The sequence below is a fragment of the Convolutriloba macropyga genome, chromosome 7, assembly GCF_964194025.1.
Source record: "Convolutriloba macropyga chromosome 7, txConMacr16.3, whole genome shotgun sequence".
Taxonomy (NCBI): Eukaryota; Metazoa; Xenacoelomorpha; order Acoela; family Convolutidae; genus Convolutriloba; species Convolutriloba macropyga.
In genome coordinates this window covers 64,928,260-64,951,358 of record NC_134474.1, presented here as the reverse complement: position 1 = coordinate 64,951,358, position 23,099 = coordinate 64,928,260, and the positions used below count along the sequence as shown (strand labels likewise).

The following is a 23,099-nucleotide window of genomic DNA, read 5'->3' as shown; positions in this document are numbered from 1 at the left end:
CAAGATTATTCAGAATATTCCTCGACATTCGCCTCCAAAAGACATGCTGATAAAGGTAAAATCTGAGCAAATATTCATCTATATCACTCTGGCTAAGCTCACCCAGGTCGCGGTCCCAGACGCAGGTGACCTCTGTTCAGGCCCAATGGTGTCAATCTTGAAATGGGTTCGATTGTACAAAATTCTGGACAGTGGCATGACTTCGGTCTGATCAGACGTTAGACGTTAATTCGGTCCGAAACCTCAACATGGGAAGAACTCGGGTTTAAAACAGCAGATAGATTTCAAGTCAGCTCAGGTTGAGGTGCCAGACCAAAGTGACTTCTGATCAGACCATTGTTGATCAAAGTAACCTCTGATCAGAGTGATGCGCTCGTGAAATCTCGTGTTCGCTCGAATTGCGCTCGAAGCTGTCTCTGATCAGACCTTCCCCGACGGAAGCGATCACTGGTCAGGCCAAACCATTGGCCATAATTTTGTGCAGCCCTAGCCCAGACCAATTCCAGATCAATGTCCAGACTTTTCTGTGCTTGGAATGACCTATGATTAGACCATCTCCAGACCAAAATTGCCACTGATCAGACCATTTTTTACATAGTTAAATAGCCATAAACCGAGGCCTGATTTTTTCTAGAAAACAGTCTAGATGTTTTTTCGCTCGAAATTACGTCTGATCAGACTATCGTGCCCTCAAATGTCACTCCTGATCAGACTGTTGTGCGCTCGAATTCCCTTGGAGCAGAATATTGTGCGCTCAAATCCGCCTCTGATAAAACTCAATCAGACTCAAATGCAATCAATGATTAGACTCAAATGCACTTTAATAGTCTGGTCAAAAATTGATTATAAATATGAAAAAATCTCTTGATATTGCTTTAATATATTCATTTCAATAAAAATAATGTACTCAGTAAAATATTAAAAAATAGAAAAATATTCAAGAGTATTGCTGATAAAAAAATAAAAGCGTTGAAAAATCTTCGTTTACTATGTCACTGATGCTTGTTTCAATGACTGACAGTACACCGCTTTCCATAAAGAAAGTACACCGCTTTCCATAAAGAAAGTCTTCTTGTTCTACAATTATTCAAAATTGCTTGTGAATGGGACCGGAAATTCGTATCAGTTGGACCCTGATTCTGATCAGCCCTATCAGGCTCTAGATGACTCTTTGATTATAACGCTTTCTTATTGTTGCCTCTAGTCAGAGACAACATCTCTCAGTCAAAACCACTGCTGAAAATTGAAATAAAAATTTCCAGAAATGTCCTCTGATCAGAACGAATTGCACCCAAAATTCATTTTGATCAGTCTAATATGGGCTTGAATCCATCTCTGATCAGACCATCCCAGACACGGAAGTGACCTGTGATCAGACCAAAATTGGGACATTTGCTCAGACTTTCGTTTACTCGAATCTATCAGACCCTGTAATTGGTCTGGAAAAACATCGTGTGCGTCCGACTTGCGTCTGAGCAGAGGTCACTTACTTCTGTCACCTCGACATTTTCGATGAGCGTGCTTAAAAAAGATGACAAAAATACCATAAAAAGCTTGATCTTTTTATGTTTTTTAGTCAGACCTGATGTTCGATGAAGTTCTGTGAATTGACGATTGATGTTTCGTCACGCATTGAATTACTTTTAAACTCTACTCTTCCATTAGCCTCTGCCTGTCATATTACATGATCTATCAGTCAAGCAGAGCCACAAGTTTACTGCAATTTACATGCCAAAAAACAAACAAACCAATGACACACCAGCCATTTGATAGATATACAGCAAATTTGGTATCCCTGCTAAAAACTCGAAAAACCAAAAATTCTTGAGAATAAACCAGACAATTTTTCTACCCTTAAAAAAGAAAATGCAGTAAAAGAAGGGTCAATTTACATTGACATATATAGCTCAAAACTTCTTGAATCGTTTTAGAGAAAATACGATTGTGCTTATATTTCATGTCAGTTTTCAACGTAAACTATGCTATTTGATTTCCAATTCATTCTTTTGATGAAAATGTGATCAACGTAAACAACGTAAACTCAATGTAAACTCTGCTATTTGATTTCCAATTCATTTTTTTGATGAAAATGTGATCAGTTTTCTTCTGATGTTTCTCGTGTTGCTGGGAAATTACAAAAATAACTCGCTGATTTTTTTTTCAAAATTGTGATATAATAGAAAAAATTTAACGGAGCTTTGTGATAAATTTGTGATGTTGAAATTTGATGCGAAATTCAATTCAATTAAAGCACTCTTTCAGAGTTATTCTAAAAAATGATGTTTGATTTCATCCCTTCATCTTTTTGATGCAAGTTGAGGTCCACTTCTACGAAAATTTAATTTTGTTTAATCTATTAGTCTAGCGTTCCTATAATACAATTGATCTTGTCACTACACTAATTTGATTTTATTGAAAAGGCTTACACACAAACTCAAAAATGCCGATTTTTTGAAAATTTGCAGAAACTTGTACACTTTTTAAATGGAAATTTTGAGACCAAGCTGTTGAAGTCTTAATGTTAGGAAACCAATAACAATTTCGCTGGTCTATTTTAGCAGTTAATGTTTTTAAAAAAGCAATTCACGATAAATCAGATAATTCATCGTTGTTCAGAGATGCAATCGTTGGGCACGTTCTCCAGGACCAACAATAATTGTGAATTGTAAATAAAAATTTATTTCCAAAAGTTAATGTCTTCTCAAAAAATACGTTTTAATTTTTTGCGGTGACTTCTAAAAATCACAGAGAAACTAGATGTTCACAAGATTGCCAGATGCATTGTGAAATGAGAAGCGCTAATCAACAGAGAGGTTTGAAATTCAGTTTTCGAAAAAGCTTGGTTGAAATTTTCACAAAGCTCATTTTTTTATGTTACCATTTTTTGAATTTTTTGACTGGGGTTTTCAAGCTAATTATTTTTGCCTGATTTTTTAAAAAAATTTTAAACACCTTCAAAAGTTTTGGAGAGTGTTACAGTTTCGTATGTTAAGCACACCTCAAATTCCACAAGATGTTGGACCATTTTCATAAAAAAGATAAAAAATTTAAGATTTTTATCGCTCGGTTTTTTCGTTTCAGGCAAAAACGTACAACTAATTCGGCATCAATGGTTTAACATGCAGTCTAGCCGCAGGCATTGGAAGAAGTTTTTTGTACCTTGAACAGCACCATCAAAGTTGTACAGTTCCAATACATATCGGGCAACATTTCCGGCGGTTTTTTTTGAAACTTCGTAATCTTTTAAACGAAAAAGAAGTGCAAAAAAGATACTTATATAGATTTTAGTTTTGATTTGCTGTTCGTTATACACGTTTTATTGACTTTCAGTGCATATTAGCTTTGAATCTGATCAGTTTTTAAATCTAACAAAAGCCAATAGTCTTTTATAAAACTTTGGGTCGAGTTAAAGGCTTTTGTGTTCAAATTTTCTTCGCATAATTTCCATGTCATTTTTATAAACATGATTTTTACAGAAAACCTGTTAAAAATAATTTTTGGATGAACTAAACTCTGCTGCATTACCACTCAATGCATTGTTATAATACATTGATGGTAACATGATTGTGGGAACATTTTGTGCTCCGCACAGCATCATGTGAGCTTTCTTATTGACTGTATTTCAGACTTTCTTCGTCCAATTTGATCTCAGACAAGTTCTGGATGTTGATCAGAAGAATGGGTTGTGGTTTGCCAGAGTGGCTCTGGACATTTACTACATTTCCAAATCAGCATCGTGGGACCCTTCTGAGTTCAATGATATTGAATACTTAACACTACCAAGGGGAGATATATGGAGTCCAGATATTGGTCAGTGTTGATTTTGACTCAGCTGTAAACAAAAAAAACTCAAAGCAAAAAGTTTTTATTCAACTAAAGCTTGAATGAGGCTATGTGAACAAGAGAAATATTTTTCAAATAAATCTTAAAGAGACGTGAAATAACTACCAATTCTCGTTTGAGGCGTTTCAAAAATTTAACGGATTTATTCTGTCACGCCAGCTTAGTGAGCATAAATTTTTTATGACCCCCAGGCGCACGTGCTATTTTCTCACATATTAACGTGCTATATAACAACATATAATTTGTAACTGGGGGTCATAAAAAACACTGGGGGGGGGGGCTAAAAACAGAATAGATCCAGTTTACCAGTTTAACTTGTTCATAAGTTTTCTGTTTAGTCATTACAAACGCGATTGACACACTATACACAGCTAACACGGATGCTTTTGTTCACCACTTGGGAATAGTGTCAACCAGGAGTTCCCTCGTGGCAGTGAAGCTAGCATGCAGCATTGACGTCACTCGATTCCCATTCGATGAACAGACTTGTGACTTCAGAATTGGACCTGTTTACAACTTCCAGTTTCATTACTTTATCAGTTAGTGTCTCATTTAGTGCTCCCTGGTTGAGGTTCGAGACCTGTTTGACCCCTGATCAGATCACCTTGTGTCAAAACAAACTCTCATCTGTAGAGTTTGGAAAATCTGACTTTTATCACAAAGTGTCGCAATTGAAAAGGTAAAATTTGGATTTCGAGAATTGGTTATCAACAAACTGGTAGTAGGACCATTGGCTAGCATTTCAACCTCATTTGGTGAATCGTACATACGTGGAACTAAACAACGTGAGAGAGAAGTTGAGAGGGTGTAACTTTGATATTTTTGGGGAGAACAGGTTTAAAAAATTGGTTTTCATCAGTTATATAACTCAGCATTATCAAATTTCGCGGAAAATTGCTCTATTGTCACTTTTAGGATTGTTATCGAAGTGCAAGGGGGCAGTAACGTTCCAGAAAAGGATAATTTCTTGAGTTGAGAAGTTGACCGAATCATTAATTGGTAGCGTCATTAACTGGTATTTTGATAATGCTTTTCGTTTAATTGAATAGCTTGAATCAAAGTCAGCAGTGTATAAAGGAGGCATTCAGGTCCTTTGATTGTTCATTTGAGGTCATAACAAATTTTACGTAGGGAAAACTGTACTGGAGTAGCGCATAGTTGCCACGTGGACAAACTTTTTTGTTGCTGTTCATTGTGGTACTTTGTTGTTTGATAAGTAACTAAGGAGTAGAACCATAACAATACCATGACAAAACCATAAAAGAGCGCTCTCTTAGAAGTTGAATTGTAGTGACATATGAAAGCAAAAATAATTTCGAGAGCGCAGCTAATCTAACCTAAGCAGAAAACAGGAGAACCGGGTTTAGATAAGGCGGCTTAATTTAGAGTTATTTTTAGAAAGAATAGGAAGAGATAATTTGTGGTGATAGAGAAGAGTATCTATCATTTGAGTGAATCTGGTTACAAGGATAAAATTGTGAACCATCTTCTATAATAAAAATTTTATTGATTTCTGGTTTTTTTCAATAATCTTTTACGTTTCTTGTTTACTCATTTGATATTATTTGATTATCTGCATCAATCTATCATTTTAACTTGTATTTCCAATAGCCAGCGAGAGCAGTGTGGGGGCACCAGAGCCCTCCAAAAGACGTCTGAGAGGCACAAAGCAGTTTTAATCCCTATCCCGCTAGTCAGTCTGAGCAAAATTTTTAAATTGTACATGATCGAACCGTCTTAGACTGATTTTTCAACTGATCAGATTTAACTGAACTCGGAATTCAGTCCACTTCTGATGAGAAGAACTCTTGTTTCAGGATCAGAGTATCATGTGCCCAACAATGTCTCGAGTCAGATACAGGTGGTCTCAAAATCATGTTTGACCCCACTCTTTAGCGTTCCAAATCGTTTTTGACGAAAGATAATTGCTTTCGTAGTCGGCTGACCAGAATGGTGGTAAAGGAGGCGCTTGCGAATCTTTCAGCTTTCTTTCAGTTCAGTCTCTCGTTATAATTTAAAGAAAGAATGATGTCTTCTGTAATACTCTGATCCACGAGGCCTATCAATTAGGTAAAAATTTTGTCCACAAACAACCAAATCATGAAACGTTACAGTTTTCTCTTTTTCTTGTTCTGTTCTTACAGGATGCTCTCACAAAAGTTGGAACAGATTTTTACCTGAAGGCTTCATTATAATTGTTTGCTTGTTTCTAAAGTACAAAATCAATCTCTCGATTAAAGGGTAGGAAAGCTATTCTCATGAGCTTGAGCAAAAACTTTTTCATGAGCATTTGTGGTTCAAAGCAAGTCTTTTCTTTGAAAGTTTGGGTCAAACATGGTTGTTCCATGGTTCGTTAAATGACTGTATGATTTTCTAACCTTTGGCAATTAATTGGACGGATAAGATAAATCAGCTGAGACAGTTGGACTTTAATGCCGCATTAGTTGGCTGAGTAAAGCTGGGTAGCTCAATTTTAATGGTCTTCGCCACCTTGACTATAATGTAAATGATGTGGCATTTTTAAGCTTGTTCCCCAGATATTTGAAACATGACATTTTTGAAAAGAAACTACCAAATTTGGGGCTACTTTCGCTGACGAAGTAATAAGCATTAATAAACGAAAAAGCATTCCTTGCATGCAAGATCGGATGCAAGTTTTCCGGAGCAAAAACACAAACTAATGATTGGAATTTTTCCCGACTCATGATTTAACAAAAACTCCACCCAGCATCTTGAGTTGAGTAAATGTCGAGCATGTGATCTTGGGTCGCGCGAATGTCCCGCGTGAATAATTTGAGCTCAGGAAAACTTGAACTTGACTTTTTGTGTTGAGCAAAAATTGTGAGAAATTTTGTCGAGATAAATTTTAACTGGTCAGTAAAGTAGAGCTAAAGTCGTTGTCTCGAGCACTCTTTCACTACCAGATTTGTTCAAGTTTTAGGTCTAAATACGGGTGAAGAAAAAATTGTGAACATTAATGATATCCTTACTTCCAGCAGTAAACTATGACTTCAACTGAAAACCCAGGATTCCGACAGAATGTTGAAAGAAGTGTTACAAACGCCTCAAACAGAATAAGTAATAATTTTTTTTATTTTTGTTTGAATAAAAAAAATTAAGCCTAAACTATTGGTTTTCCTTCTAATTTGACCAATTTTCTATAATTTTACACTTGATTGCACCAAAAATTTCCCATTTTCATTTTTGCGACCAGACCGTCTAGTTCGCACGATGCCCTTTGATGAAGAAGTCACACCAGAAGTAGCTCTTTCTCTTTGACAAGAAATGGGTCGAACTTTTTCTCCTGATCATAATATTTTTCAGATATGGCTCTGTGATCAAAGTGGAAATTTCAGACTTTGCGCGCACTCAAAAATTAGTTCAAATGAATTTAAAATTGGAAAAGTTGTATAATTGAAGCAGACATTCAATTGAGTGTCAAATGGTGAATCATTGTTTTATTTTTGTGTTTTAATCATTAAATCTACAGTGAACCAGCAGGGCTTAACCGTTATGTAACTTCAGGCTCGAAATTTCAAAAACATTTTCGAAAATTTTAAATATTTTTCTGAATTTTCTATTAACAGTATGAAAAACGAAAATCATACTTAACTTACAAAATTCATTGAAAGTTTGGATTGTGAGTGTTGTCTGGGCATAATGTTAAGTAACTATACCCTTAGGTCACTATGATTCAGTACTGATTTAACGTGTTACCATTGGATTCTAATGAGTCAGTACTGAAATGCTCTGACACGAAGGTCCGGGTCAATAACCATTTCGCCCGATCTATGATCTGAAAACTGTCCAGACCTGGGTCGGTGACCTGGTCTCACAGCATCTTATGGTCAGAGCATCGCAGTATGGTCACGGTATGAAATAAAAAACTTGAAAATATACCATAACGGAAATAAACTGAAATAAACCCCAACGAAATTTAACCCCCCAGTTTGATTCTAAAAGGAAATAAACCCCCCAAAGTATTTTAACCCCAGACTGAATTCGAAATAAACTGCCACGGAAAATCCCTATAGTCTGATTCTAGTAGAAATAAAACCCATATTAGCAATGAGTTTTGTTCGTGATAGTATCATAGCAAGTCACGACAAAGTCACGACCATGGCAAAAAGACCGAATTCTCTAATTGCAGTGCATTTCAACGCAGTCAACTATGGGGTTTATTTTCGACGGGGTAATTTCCTTGCATTTTTAGTCGGGATTTTCTTTCCGTGGTTTTCTTTGCGAAACCAATTGAATTCAGATTTCTAACTCTGATCAGACTTTCTTTGAGGCTTTGAAAACAAATCAGATTTTGATGTTTCGTTACAAAAGCCCAACCGGGCTATTATTTTTCATATATTTTTAACAGGTTATGAAAGAGATGAGGCTTATCTCAATTTCTACGTTGAAAATGACCAATGGGAGTTGATTCGGCCAGTGAAACTGTATGTTGAACGAACTATCACAGAAGAAGTTAGTCAGCAGGGCATAGATGAATTTGTCGCTCAAGTTCGATTGCGACGACGATCACTTTACTACATCATAGGCAACCATTTCCTTAATTCTACTAAAAATTGTGTTTTTAAACAGTAGTTTATAATATGTGCTATCGAGCACATAAAAAGTATTAAATATTTAATTCAATAATTTACATGGTTTTATATTAAACAAAGTAAATTGAAAAACCACCTCACCGGCAGACTTTTTCATTTTATTTTTTATCCAAAATCAGATTAACTATGTAAATTTCTCCAATTTTCAAAAAATTTTTCATTTTTTAAATAAAACCAAGTAAATTAAATTTGATTTTTTTCATATATTTTAAAGTAGCTCGATAGCTTAAAATATATACACTACTTTAAAGACTTTATTACATTTTCAAAAATGGTTGCAGTTAAACTTTAGATGAAAGTATTAAAAAACTCTTTGATAAAAGAATTAGATAACAATGCATTTATTGTTAATTTCATGTTTGTATCGCGTTTATCATAATCGTTGTCAAAGGAGAAAATGAAACAAACTGAACTTTTTACTAAATAAATGCTAAGTTAATGTTGTTAATCCAGTTTACTTTTCAGTTCCTTAATAAATTAGGTGACTTTGGGACAAACAATATAGACATTTTTAGACTTGTTATTTATGACTTTAGCTATTTCATGAGCAGGTTCTGGTTTACGTTTTTGAAACAATACATCAATGAAGATCAACAGTTGGAAATGGTTGCCATGATAGTTTTAATCTGCCCAAATCTTCTACTCTACCTCCTTTCATCACTTGTGTTTGCAGTACCAGTCCAATCTGATGACAAACTGTCATTTATTTCTACTATTCTGTTGGCCGAAGTTGTCACAGTTTCGACTCTGAATGACATTCTGCCTGAAAGCTCCCTTGGGTTCCCAATTATTGCATACTTTGTCATAGCAGTAATTGTGCATCTTAGCCTTCTGTGTATCGTCAGTGTTATTGGTAAGGTAGCTGAAAATTGGGTAAATAACATTCAAATATAAATACATCAAGGAGGCTCGGTAATGTGCGTTCGCACATAAAGTTCCGACCCCGCTCATCTACATTTTTTACTTAAAGAAATGAACATATCAACATATCGTTCAACAAACTACTAAATAAATAGAACAATCTACATTAGAAGGCCGATGAGACCTGTGACAACCATCATATGACTACCAGAAAACACTGCGATAAAAAATAATTAATTACAAATATTAATTACGACCAAAACTGGTTCGTTGTCCATTTTTGAAAACCATTAATAACCAAATCAAAATGGCATCAGATAAAACTTACACTAAAGAAATTTAAGTTTTACTTCGTTAGAGAAAACCATGGGACTAGTCCTCAAGGCGACTTGGTAACAAGTCAACAAAAAATGAGTAAAAAGGCAAAGTTTAGCTAAACGTTGCTTTTTTATTGAAAAAAATTAATGTCAAAATGATCAGAAAAAATATGCATCAAATGATGTCATTGAGAGATTATTTTTAACTCCATAGATAGCAACTGAGAACTTTCATTATCCATGATATGTAATAAGACTGCAAAAAGAACGTTAAATACAGGCAAGAAATTGGCACGAAAAATTTGCACGAAAAAATTTGCACGAAAACGATGTCCCAGCCAATTAAACATTAATCTATCCACTAAAAACAATAAAAAATTTTGATTATGTTTTTTTTCTCAATTCTCCAGAGAAACGCCCATTCTTTTGATACTGTAAAAGGAAATCAAATGTCTACAAAAATGAGCAAATATGCAAACAAGAACAAAGACCATTCGGAGAAACCGAAACCATTAGAAAAAATTCAAATCAATTACTAAGTAACGTGATTGGTCAACAGAGATGCTAAGATAAAAATTAACAGAAGTTAGATTGACAAATCTCAGAAATCCATTGTCCTTTTTAAAAAAACACAAAAATTTTCAAATTTTACGGCAGACGTAAGACTTCGACTAAATGAGTAGACAGTTTCTCTTGCAACTTCTTCAAAACTAATTTCGCCTGTTTTTAGAGGGACTAAGTGATAAGAACGTAAAATAAAACTAAATGCAAGTCGATCAAACAGAAACTCCACAAACAAATTTACGAAGCCACAGTGTTGAAGCCATTAAGTTTAAATACAATAATTGCAGGAGAATTAAATATTCATTTGCGCGAGAGAATTAGCTCTTCACTTACGTCTTTTTTGGGCATAATAAAGTCTTTTTTTTAAAATGGCTATTGCAAAATGACAGCAAAAATAACCGCAAAAACTGAAATGTATCTAAATTTTACAAAACTCCTCTGAAACAAATTGTCTAAGCCCTGAAGACATTAGTCAAAACGTTAAATCAACAGAAATAGTTTTTTTGGTTCAATAGATTATTAAGAGATCCCTCAATAATGAGGCTAATTGATACAACTTTCAGGCTAAAAAGATACAACATTGTAAAAGCCGAAACAAAACGCCAACCAAAATAAAATGGGATCAGCTGAAGAATGCTTTTCCTTTTTTTTGAAAAAACTTAAATTGGAGTTCAAAAACACTTGTCCACAATTGTCCACTAAGACCTCTAATTACCCAATATTTGGCATACGAAAAAAACTCAATCAAAATATGCAAGAAAACGATGTGGCCACAATTAAAGCAATATGTTGTGAAAACAAAACATACGTTTATTTACAGAGCTTGTAACGCATTTTCCAATTAGAATGTTAAGTGAATTGAAAACTTACCAAAGAAACAAAAAGGCAAAATTGACAAAATCTTGTATGAAATCTCGTAGTACCAAAAACAAGAAAACGTCCTTTTAAAACAATCCGCCACAAAAATAGAAATCCAGTTGTATTCAATCAGAAAAAAAAGTTTGACTTGTATATTTTGTGATCAATCTAAAAGTTGACAGAAATCTTTATTTACAATTTCAGAAAAACAATGAAATTTCCTTAAAACAAAACCGTTTAATGACATAAGAGACATTATGTAACAACCAAATGCACGTAAGAGGTTCACTTACACTTCTTGGAGAACCCATTTGGGTCCTTGAATGGTTACACTTAGTTACCAGACAGCAAAAACAAAAACAATTGAAGGCAAAACAAGATTTCAGTTAGAGTTTACTAAAGTTGGTCTTTAAAGCGGTAAAAATTATTATGTTCTCTGACAACAAACAATGTTAACATTCGGCCTAATTTCTATGTAAGTGGGAGATGCCATTAATGGTGCCGTGCATAAAAAATTTGTCAGTAAATAACATAGAAAACGAAAGCAAAATATTTTGAAAAAAGGCATTTTCAAAATAAAAAATAAAAAAATTCTGATCGTAAGAATCCATGACAATATCAAACCTATCTCTGATTTTGCCGCGAGTTCAACAAGCTGCTCAATTGTTTCAAATTTTTGCAATTTTGAGTAACTGTTGAGTGGAATACTTCGATTTTTGGGAAAAACAATTATGCTTTTTGTATAATTGTCGACTTAAATTTGTAAAAACCGCAAAATTTTAATTCCAAAAGAATATCATAGGGCGCTGAGCTTCAACTAGCTCTTTTTGGGAGTTTCATGAGATTTTGTCAGCGGTTTTTAGGTATCTATTTTCGGCAAAATAATTAAAGTGGACCGAAAAACCATATTTTTGCAATTTTTGAATAAAAAAGTCTGAAGTTTGAAACTTTATCAAAATTTTCCGACGAAGAAACTGCAATCATACAATTCAGCAACGCTCTTCTTTTGCTTTTGTTATCGCTGTGGTAACAATAGCACTCTAGCGTTGAAAATTTTCACATATTTTAAGTAATTTTAGCATAATTGTGCCAAATTTTAGAAAAATTTTTTGAAAATGTGAACAAAACTGTCGAATATTCACAAAACTTTAAGCCTGAATATTTCTCAGTAAAAAGTGATATCTGAAAAAATCTTTGTAATTCCATATTCTAAGATACACGTGCTTTTTAATGAAAGCACTCACATTTCTGTACGATGATTATATCGATCGGCCAAAAATGTCTGAACAAAAAAAAACAAAAAACCCAATTGAGTATATAGTTCCTCCCTCCGCACTAAAGTGGGGGTCGGAACAATAAACATAACAGGAAAAGTCTTGACGTACAATCCAAAGAATTTTCATTGACTAAACGAAAAACTAGACCTAGAACGGACTATGGTTGAATTGGAAAAATCATTTAGAAAAAAATCCTATCAAATAAAATGAAAAACAGTGAAAACCAAAGTGAAATTGCCGCATGTGAACAGAAAACCACTAGCGAGAAAGCGAACTTTCGTTCAAACACCATACGTTTCTCATTCTACTTAAAAATTAGAGCAAGAAAATTTTACGCCGCAAAACCACTCGTTTTTTTCGCTCCATTTCCTGTTTCGGCGTGACCAAAATCACCACTCCAATTTCACTTCAAAAATCATGGAAATGTTTGAACAGATATTGAAAAAAAAGAGACAGCGTCCCAATACAATTCAAATTCTTTGAATTGTAAAAATTCTTTGAATTGTAATAAATATGTATATCTAATTCAGGCGGTTTCGGAAAAACCACTCAATTTTAGATGGGAAAAACTTTTTGCCGGGCCTTAGATGACTGTGGTACTTAATATGAATCTATCATGACCGAACAAATTATCACGACCGAAGTTCAATGTTGACCACATAGTGGTGTAATTTCTTGGGGATTTATTTCCTATTAGAAACAGATGGGGGGGGGGGGGTTATTTTTGTTTTCTGCGTTTTTTCCTAGAACTCTTTCCGGGCCACTTTGTTGTTTTGGTAAAAAATTACCTGACAAATAACTCCGATAAGCTCTCATAAAAATGCAATCCAAATAAAGCAAGTTTGAGTATTTGAAAGTCGAATTGGAATGAATGGTTGTGTTTAAAAATATTTTTTAGAGCATCGCAGTTTCATTTTTCATTGGAGCCATATAAAGATAATGTATGGTATCTTAAAATTACATACGTTTTTTTGAAAAAAAACTCCTTGAATAGATTACATCGGGTCTATTACCAGCTAGTGCGTCTACAAAAAAGAAGTGAACCAAGGTCATCACAGTGTGGGCTATGTAGACAAAGTATAATTAATATTGAATTTAAGCTGCAGAGATCACTTCTGAAGGTTATGAATTTTATTTTCATATTTCAGTAAACAAAGTTGCCCACACAGAGAAAACACCCAGCTTATTTGTTTCAAAAATAACTTCCTGGATCAAATTGAAACAACGTCGAATTGTACCCATCACTGAAATTGCCTCCCAACAATCGAACCAAAATTCACAGACAATTTCTGTTGAACAAAACCAGGTTGGAACAACTGATATTGAAGCTGAGCAGAGAGCAGCAAAAGAGAATCAAACATCTTCTGGATGTTTTTCAGAAGTATCATCCCAAATGACTGGTGTCGAAGATTCAGAACACGTGTGGAAAACTTTTGCGACTATTCTGGATCGAGGGTTCTGCTTGATTCATATAATTATCCAACTCACCGTCGTCTTAGTTGTGTATTTACAGTTCTAAGAAAAAGTTGCTATTAGAATTTTTCATTTCGCTGCTGTTAAATTTTTGATCTCTATGGTCTTCAATCTTTTTCGCAGGAGTCACAAATAATGAAACTTTCTTCGATCATAGAATATGTCGCGTATATGATTCTCTGTTACCATACTTGGTCATATGATTTGTATGATTTTTTAGCACTTGTAAAAGATCATATATGGTTTCTTCAAAATCACACAAAACTTTTTCAAGCCGAAAAAATTGTATGATCTTAAAAGTTGATTTTTTTTTTTCAGAAATCATACAATGACATTTATGACACATAAAACATTTAGCACCCATTTTTGCCATAAATATTGCGTTTCGAAGTTTTTTGGCTGATCACAGAGCGATGACGGAGATAAAGTAAGTCATGCCGTGTCATTGAAAATTAGGAATTTAATTAGAACGGAAAAAAAGATATGTGATTCTCGGTAATCAATCTACGACTTACATATGATTGTTCGGCAATTATTCCAGGATCATATATAATTTGTTTGATTTTATAATATGTTTGCACCAAGAAAAATTGATGTGTGATTCTTAGTTATCATATAGAGTCGTATAAAATTTCATGATCTCTTTGTAGTAATACAAAGATAAAATAAAACATTTGTTACCAAAAAGTTTCAGTCATTATGTACTAAGTTATTCATACAAAAAAATCAAAGAATGAAGCAAAAATTTGCATGATTTTTAAGTAGGAAAGGAACAAGGCGGCTCGTTAATGTGCGTTCGCACATGATGTTCAGACCCGAGCTCATCTACATTTTTAACTTAATTGTCAACCAAATGAAGAGATAACAAAAATAGATGTTTGAATTTAAAAAAAATGCTACATTTTAAGTTAATTAAACACACTAAATTCTGCCTCGATGAAATAGCAATCATAAGTTTCATTCATGTGACATCAATAACTCATCACAATAAGTCGTATGGCAAACAAAAATACATCAAAACCACGAAAATTTTGAGAAAACCCATAGTATCAAAGTCAAAATGTTCTACAGCTTTCAACGGAAGGCCTTTAATATGCTAAATTATGCCTAGATGATGTGAACACTAGGATGTTTGTCATTCAAAATTTATCAATAAGACATTACAACAAGTCATTGACTATGAAAACAACAACAAAAACAGGCAAAATCCAAAAGTTCGGAAGAAAATTGAGAGAAGAAAGTGTCGAAGCTATTTAAACCATAAGCTTTTTTCTCTGAAAACTTTTTCAACGATCCATTGAACGTCATCACTAAGCCAATGGGAGCTATCAATATTAGGATAAAGTAATACGATTTCAAAGGAACCAAAATTAAAAAAAAAATCCAAAAATTATAAAAATTATGAAAACTCGTGCACCGAAGTCAAAAAAAACAATAGTTAGAAGACAAAACCGCTAACTAGATAAATTGTTGCTGATGTAGAAAAAAAGCGGTTCTGTCATTACCGAGATTGACTTACAATCCACGAAAATAAGCTTAAGATTGATTTATGATAAAAAAAATAAAAAAATATTTTTAAAGTCTTAACAGCCATTAAACTCAAAAGCTTTCATAGGAATTGAATGAATACGCTCAACTATGCCACAATGTGATTACAAGGATGTTTATGATGCCTAGGTAATCAATAAGACATCACAATATGTCTTATGACTATGAAAAAAAAACAAATACAGTCAAAAACCAAAATTTCTTGAAAATTTCTTTCCAGAAAAATGGGAGAAGAAAGTGTTGAAGCCATTTAAACCATATTTATTTCTCAGAAAGTTTTATCTATAATTTTTTGGACGTCTTCACTAAAGGAGGATGTAGCCATCAATATTACGATGACGTGATAAGATTTCAAAATGAACCAATAAAACGAAATGACCAAAAATTTTAAAAAAAATTTGAAATCTTGTGGCATTGAAGACGTATAACCAATAATTATTTGATAAAGCCGCCAATGAGATTAACTTATGTTGCAGTGGTTTTAAGGAGTTCAAGCCTGTTTTTACTGAGACGAACTTACTGTTCACAAAAATAAGTTTATGATTTACTAATTTTAAAAAACTTTCGAAAATTTATTTTCAAAGTCTTAACAGCCATTAGCTGTCCACTCACAGCACTAGATAGGTTCACTTAATGCTCATTAGCAAATCTATTGCACCTTTAGTCAACAAGTTTATGCCATAGGATTATAAAACTTTAGTAAAACCTCAAAAAATAAATCAAAGTTTCATTTGAAATTACGAAATTTGAGATACGAGTCCAAAAAAAACATGAGCGATCCCTTCGAAACAAATTTTTTGTTCATTGGGCTTCATTTGATCGTAAAAGAGGTTTGTCATTAACGGAAATTCGATATTAAAAGTGTCTAGTAGTCTCTAGGTGACTTGAAAAAACAAAAAAATTGCAAAATTTTCTAAAAAAAGAGCTCCCAAACCTAATTCGAATTTTTTTATATATTAAACTACCCTCTAAGACTAGAACTAGTCTTTATTATCTCCTTTCGTCTATTAAAAACCTAAAATTGATTTACTTTTTGGCGTGAAATCTAGTTTTGAATTAAATTTTTCGTAGAAAAAACGTTAATTCGAAAGAAAATTACGGTAAAAGTGAACAAAAGTGAACCAAATATCCAGTGTTCACATGAAACTTTAAACCTCGATAACTCCTCGAAAAAAACGAAATTCAAAAAAATTTTTTAATTTCGAATTCTACGCTGGACGAGCTTTTTAATGATACCACGCACATTTCTCTACGATGAATATATCGGTCGGCCAAAATTCACGGAACAAAAAAAACCCATTTGAGTGTATAGTTCCTCCCCCCCCACAAGTGGGGTCGGAACAACAAGGAGACTTCTTTGGTTCCTGACTACGCCAAACATGAGCTTCTTGGTTCCATACAAGATGGATACACTAAATACATTACATTAAATAATCAGGAGTTACATTAAATAATCAGGTAAAACACATGCGTGGGTCTGCACGAGGTATGAAAATTTGTATTTCATACAAAATTATGTAGTTTTTTTGGCTTAATAGTAGGATCCAACTAAGGAATTCAGTATGATCAGTGTGAAATCTTATATTACCCTTTGATGAAATCGAAGAACATCCAACCCAGAAAAATTAAATCAAAATTACAACAGAGAACCCACAGAGATCAATGAAGTGTTGCGTGCGTGGGGTTGAAAAGTGGGTAAATTGCTGGCAAAATGGCATAGCAGACCGTTGCCAGTTATCAAATAGTAAATACATGAGCGACATCATTTTATTGGACCCAGTGAGCAAAATCAGTTGTCCAAATCCACTATATATTGGAAAGAGCGTTTTCAAAATTGACAAATAATGCGCTTACAAATTTTCAAATTTTCGAGGTTTTTCCATTATAAGAGAACCAGGATATATATACAAATTTACTTGGAAAATTGAAATTAAATCTGTAACTATGCAAGTTAGCTAAATGGAATGGAATGTTATTCTTAAACATTTTTGTTCCTACCCCACTTGCGGGGGGAGGAACTATATACTCAAATGGGTTTTTTTTGTTCCGACAAATTCGACCGATCGATATATTCATCGTAGAGAAGTGTGAGTGGTATCACTGAAAAGCTCGTCCAGCGTAGAATTCAAAATTAAAAAGATTTTTTTGACTTTCGATTTTTTGCGAGGAGTTATTGATGATTGAAGTTTTATGTGAACACGGGATACTTGGCATGATTTTATTCACTTTTAGTGTAATTTTTCTTCCAATTAGGGTATTTTCTATGAAAAAAGTATATAAAACTGCATTACTTGCCAGAAAAGGAATCAATTTTGTCTTCCCAATAGAATAAAGGCGATAAAATGACAACTTCTGGGAAGTCTCATACGGAAGTTCACTATAAAAAATTCGAATTCTATATGAGAGCTTTTTTTCGAGAACTTTTCAATTTTTTTTCGTTTTATAAGTCACTTTAGATTAGTCACTTTTCATATCGAGGTTCCGCTTATGACAAACCTCATTTTCAGTCAGATGAAGCTCAATCAACAAAAAAATTCGTTTTCAAGGAATTGCTCATATTTTCTTTTGGCTTCGACTCTGATTTTTCGTAATTTAATTAAAATTTTTGTTTGTTTTTTGGGCTTTTATTATTTTTTTTGGAGTTCTATGGAATAGAGTCATTGACTAAATGTGCAATGTATTTTGTAATGAGCATTAAGTGAACATATCTAGTGCGTTGAGTGGACAGCTAATGACTGTTAGGACCTCAAAAGTAAATTTCCGAAGTGATTTTTTGAACATTATCCAATCATAAGCTTATTTTCGTGAGCAGTAGGTGGTTTTATCTTCTAACTATTATTTATATGACTTCAAAGCAAAAAGATTTCAAAAAATTTAATTTTTTTTTGGTATTATTGTATTACTGGTTCCTTTTGAAATCATATCGCATTATCCTGATATTGGTAACTCCCATTGGCTTGAAAAGAGGTTCAGTGGATTAGAGAATAAGTTTGCAGAGAATAGGTAATTGTTTCAATGGCTTCGGCACTTTTTTATCGCACTTTTCTACTGAATTTTTTCAATTTTGCCTGTTTTTGTGGTTGTTTTCATAGTCAAAGATTTATTGTGATGTTTTATTGATTACCTATGCATAATAAACATCATTTTCCTCCCATCAAGGCCTGTTCCTGCGTAATTACTGACTTCTGTTGAAATCTCTTGATTTTAATGGCAGTTAAGACCTTAAAAAGATAATTTCGAAAGTTTTTTTTGAACATTAACCAATCTTAAACATTTTTGTGAATTGTCAGTCAGTCCCACTATTGTAAGCCACCCCATTTTTTCAACTGCAACCAAAAACTATTATGGTTAGCGGTTTTATCTTCAACCTGTTAGTTAAATGACTTCAAAGCCACGAGTTTTCATAATTTTTTTTTAGTTTTTGATATTTTTCAACCCATTCTTTGTTTCTTTTCAAATCTTAACACATTATCCTAATTCTGAGAGTTCTCATTGTTTTAGTAAAGACCTTCAACGGATCCTAGATAAAATTTTCAGAGAAGAGCTTATGGTTTAAATTGCTTCGACACTTTCTGGCACTTTTCTACTGAATTTTCTGTTTTTGCCTGTAATTGCTGTTGTTTTCACAGTCAATGACTTGTTGTGATGTCTTATTGATAACTCATGAACAACAACAATCATTGTCGTCCCATTGGGGCATAGTTAAGCCTATTTAGCGGCTTCCGTTGAAAGCTATTTATTTTAGTTTCCTCAAAAAATTGGTGGTTCTAATGTATTCGTTCATTTTTGTTGATTTTTCGAAATCATATTGTTAACAAAGAAGAATACCATTGTTGTTTAAAAAAAATGAAAATAGAAAAGTTTCTACTGAAAAGTTCATTTTTTTGTCGCTTAATTTTTTTTCTTGATCTTGCTATTATTGCTTGTTTTTTTGTTCTTTACGTAGCCGTAAATGGCAGAAAAGGTCTCGTAAGCTTGTAATTGATGATTGAATGAATGGTGTTTCCCCTAGCAGTCAGTTTATAGCAAATAGTTGTAAAATTTATGATATTATACATTTTCAACCATTTTCCAATCCAAACTTTTCATTTTTTGTTGTTCTTTTCGTCAATTTAAAATTTATTTTCATCATTGAGAAATCCCATCTAATTTCTTGTATTTCAGACAAAAACATATCTTCTGATATTATGTTGTCACTGAGGTTTTGTTTGTTGGACAAAATGCATTTTGATAGACGTTTTTTGAGAGGTCAATTTTTGTATTTGTTTTTCTCTTCTTTCAGCACAATCGCGTAATAACAAATCCCAGTGGTTCTCAAATGTGCTCCAAGTGAATTCTTTAATCTCTTAGTATAAATCATTTAGCTGAACCAGTATATATAAAATCTAATTAAAAACACAATATTCCAAGGCCAGGATATGATTTTAGTGGTGTCAATAATTTTTGTTTCCCCAAATCGTTTAAAATTTTTCGAGTTTTTCTGCATCTTTAGACCGTTTCTGTAGCCGAGTCTAATCAAGAACTTTTTTTTGGTTTCATTGTGATATTTAAGTAAATTAATCAAGGATTGTTCTTTAAAGGCTAATTTCTTTGTTTAAAAAATGTTGATTAATTTCTGAATTTCACATCATTATCCATTCTCTTTGTCGACTTGTTACCTAATCTCATTAAGGAAAAATTCCATCTGCTGTATAGCTAGGAAAAAGTAAAATTGTGTAGTTTAAGTTTTATGTGACTGCCCTTTGACGTTTTTACTAGGTGCCTTTAAATTTAGATATTGAGTTTTTGCCGTTAAATTTTTGTTTTAGCTTGTTTTCTTGTTTTTTTTTTCTCTTAATCTCTTTAATGGCGGATCTGAGATCTCGTTGGCGCTGCAATGAGACATGGCATTATGTGATTCAATTAGTAGTTAGGTTATGCAACATTTTTTTAAAACTCAAACATCTATTTTCGTTATCTCTTCATTTGGTTGACAATTAAGTCAAAAATGTAGATGAACTTGAGTCGCAACATCATGTGCGAACGCACATTAACGAACCTCCTTGTTCTTTATAGAATCAAACTAGATTATGTAGGTTTTCTTTGTGGAATCATACTTGAAAACCTCAATTTTTTTTCGTTGGCACTCTACGGAGGACAAGACGGGAAAAATTCAACAACCGTAAGAAAACATACAAATTAGATATTTTCAGAAAAGAGTGGTAACAACGTCACTCAATTTCAAATCGAATTCTCATTTTCATTATAATTATTTGAAATGTAATTTGAACTAAAAAACCGCAAAATTGAATAAATTAGACTCTTTACTTCTTACTTGTTGAGTTTTATGAACTATTTCTTTTTTAAATTTTTTTAGAACCAGTATATAATAATGATAATAATTTTTGGTTCCTGCGTAATCGCAGCGGAACAGCATTAGGCTATGGCGGCCTGTTCTCAGCTTCCCTTTTTCTTATTATTCCCCACATTTCAGACTGTTCTTTTTATGAGCAGCATATGATGAACAAAGCACAATCCGCATTTTGTCCTAATAATTTAAATTCTGTAATGAGAAAAACGTGATGTTTCCTTCAGCTCTGTATATTTGACAAGCTTTTAATAACTGTCATGGATAACAGTGTCGAACTTTCGAATAATGCATATTCTGCTACTTTTGTTATTATCTGACCAATACAACTGAAACGGAAAACAAAATGCGCGAATTGCCCGTTTTTGATCGTTTTTGATCAATAAACGATCAATATTACCGTTTTTTTAACGCACTTTGACTGTTTTTATGTCTGCGCCAACTCATGCCAAGATCCGCGTTCAAAGTCACCAATGAGTGCAAACTATGTCAAGGTGTCAACGCTAAAAAACGTGAAAAAATTTAATATTGAAAAGCGAAATTAAATGGTAACTAAATCCTAAATTGGGAAATATAAACCGCTCAAAAACTGTCTTATCCTGAAACTAACGCTCAAAAAAAGTCATTTCCTATGTCGAAAAAAGTTTAAGTCGGTCAAAAAACATGAGAGCTTTGATTGTTTTTCCTTAAAATAACCGATCAAAACGATAATTTCTTTTAATTTTGTTGGACAAACTTTCATATGGGGTTACGAAGCTTCCGCAAATCTTTAGCGTCATCAAGTTAGTTTATTTAAGATGTACTAATTTTAAATTCCTTAGTCAGACATCTCTTTATATCATCTTAATTAATTGCACAAATCTTGTCAATTCAAAGAATGAAAAATTCAGCATTCGATGGGATGCATTTTGAAACCAGTTTTCAAATTTGCAATATAATACTCATGACCAACTTTATATTTTCGTAGTTGGTTTCAAATCCCTCCTCTAATTGGGTGAGACGACAACGTAATGATATTTTTAACTGATTTTACCATTTCAATGTATGCTAATTTTGGACTCAAAACTCACCTCTCATTGAGTGAGTTTTTGTCAACATATTTGGAGACCTCATATTGTTTTAGCAAATGGCATGATTGCATTTCCTCGGATAGCGATTACAGATGATGTCTGGACAATTTGTTTAGAGCAACTGGCATCCCCTCATTCACGTAGAAACCCCCGAGCGTTTAAATGGCAGGTGGCGCAAAATTAAACGGTGAAAGGGTATCCGTTATATGACCACTATTGTGGGGGAGAGCTACAATGAGAAGAAATGAGTCGACAAGAAAAATTAGTCGGTGCAGCAATAATTAGAATGAAACTAAAATGAAAATGAATTCCAGTTAGCCAAAACAACTGCGTTAAACTTGCCAACGATTATTTGAATCGAATTAAATATCGGCTCTGAGAAAAGCTCTAAAAACGTTTAAAACTCCGATACAGGAAACAACTCACCGAAGCTAAAATGAGACTTCATCGAGATATTCAGTTTAAACTGACATTGATTTTTGAAGAAATCCTGATTGCTGCCCATTTGCATTGCAAGATTTTTTCAAAATTTCAAGAGCATGAAAAAATTTTCCAAAAAGGTAATTTTGAATTAAAATTTTTCCTGTTGAAGAAACAGATAACTTGCAAAACAAATTTAGTCGTGCCGTAAGAAAAAAAACGGCAGCAGATTTTTTTTGGAAGTAGATGGTTTTTGTAGGTACATAATTCTCTAAAAATTTTTTGTCATGATTTTTTGTCAAATTTTTTGTCATGAAGCTATACTGCTTCATGTAGCTCTGGTCTGCAAAAACTCTCAGTAATTTTAAAAGCTCCAAAAACGTCTTTAACTGACAAGATTCGCGGGATGTCAAAGATGGTCTTTTCCCCTCAAAAATTTATTTAACCAGCCTATTACTTTTTTTTTTACAAAAATGCAAATATCGATCTTATTCACCGGGAAAAAATGGTGCTTTTAATAAAATTGTTCTTGTTATGTTATGTTTTGGGACAAACTGAAGACGAATAAATTGGCTTCCAAGCTCAAACTGATTTGTTAAAACAACAAAGCCCCAGAAAAACAACAATCCGAACTGTTTCTGCTGGCCTAAAGTTACGACGCAAAAACTGCTCCAAATCTGGATAATAAATTTAAAAACAAACCTCACACAAACTTAAAATGATCAAATGCATTTAGCTTAATAAAAACACAAGCGAAATGCGATGTGAAAACTGTTTCGATTGACAGATGCAAAAATGATGAAAGTTTAATAAAAAATAGCTACAAACAGATAACAAACATAATCTATGATTTAAACAGGTGAATGCATTGTTTTTAATTGATAGGAATTAGGATTACACCAAAAACT

The 23,099-nt window shown here is 33.3% G+C and overlaps 1 protein-coding gene across 1 annotated transcript; it reads left to right on the top strand.

The window, feature by feature from the left end:
* The first annotated feature begins 6 nt into the window (after nucleotides 1-6).
* On the top strand, nucleotides 7-14,070 carry LOC142342453 (neuronal acetylcholine receptor subunit alpha-7-like). The gene is made up of 6 exons (XM_075393787.1): nucleotides 7-55; nucleotides 3,627-3,810; nucleotides 4,182-4,382; nucleotides 8,213-8,389; nucleotides 9,076-9,309; nucleotides 13,482-14,070. Exons 1-6 carry the CDS (start codon nucleotides 44-46, stop codon nucleotides 13,850-13,852), a joined length of 1,179 nt encoding a protein of 392 aa, XP_075249902.1. The 5' UTR covers nucleotides 7-43; the 3' UTR covers nucleotides 13,853-14,070.
* The last annotated feature ends 9,029 nt before the right edge of the window (nucleotides 14,071-23,099 follow it).

Bases quoted from the DNA above. Each gene is read 5' to 3' on its own strand.
- LOC142342453 (XM_075393787.1), top strand. The intron at 4,383-8,212 runs GTTAGTGTCTCA...TATTTTTAACAG, and splicing joins CCAGTTTCATTACTTTATCA to GTTATGAAAGAGATGAGGCT. The intron at 8,390-9,075 runs GCAACCATTTCC...TTGCCATGATAG, and splicing joins ATCACTTTACTACATCATAG to TTTTAATCTGCCCAAATCTT.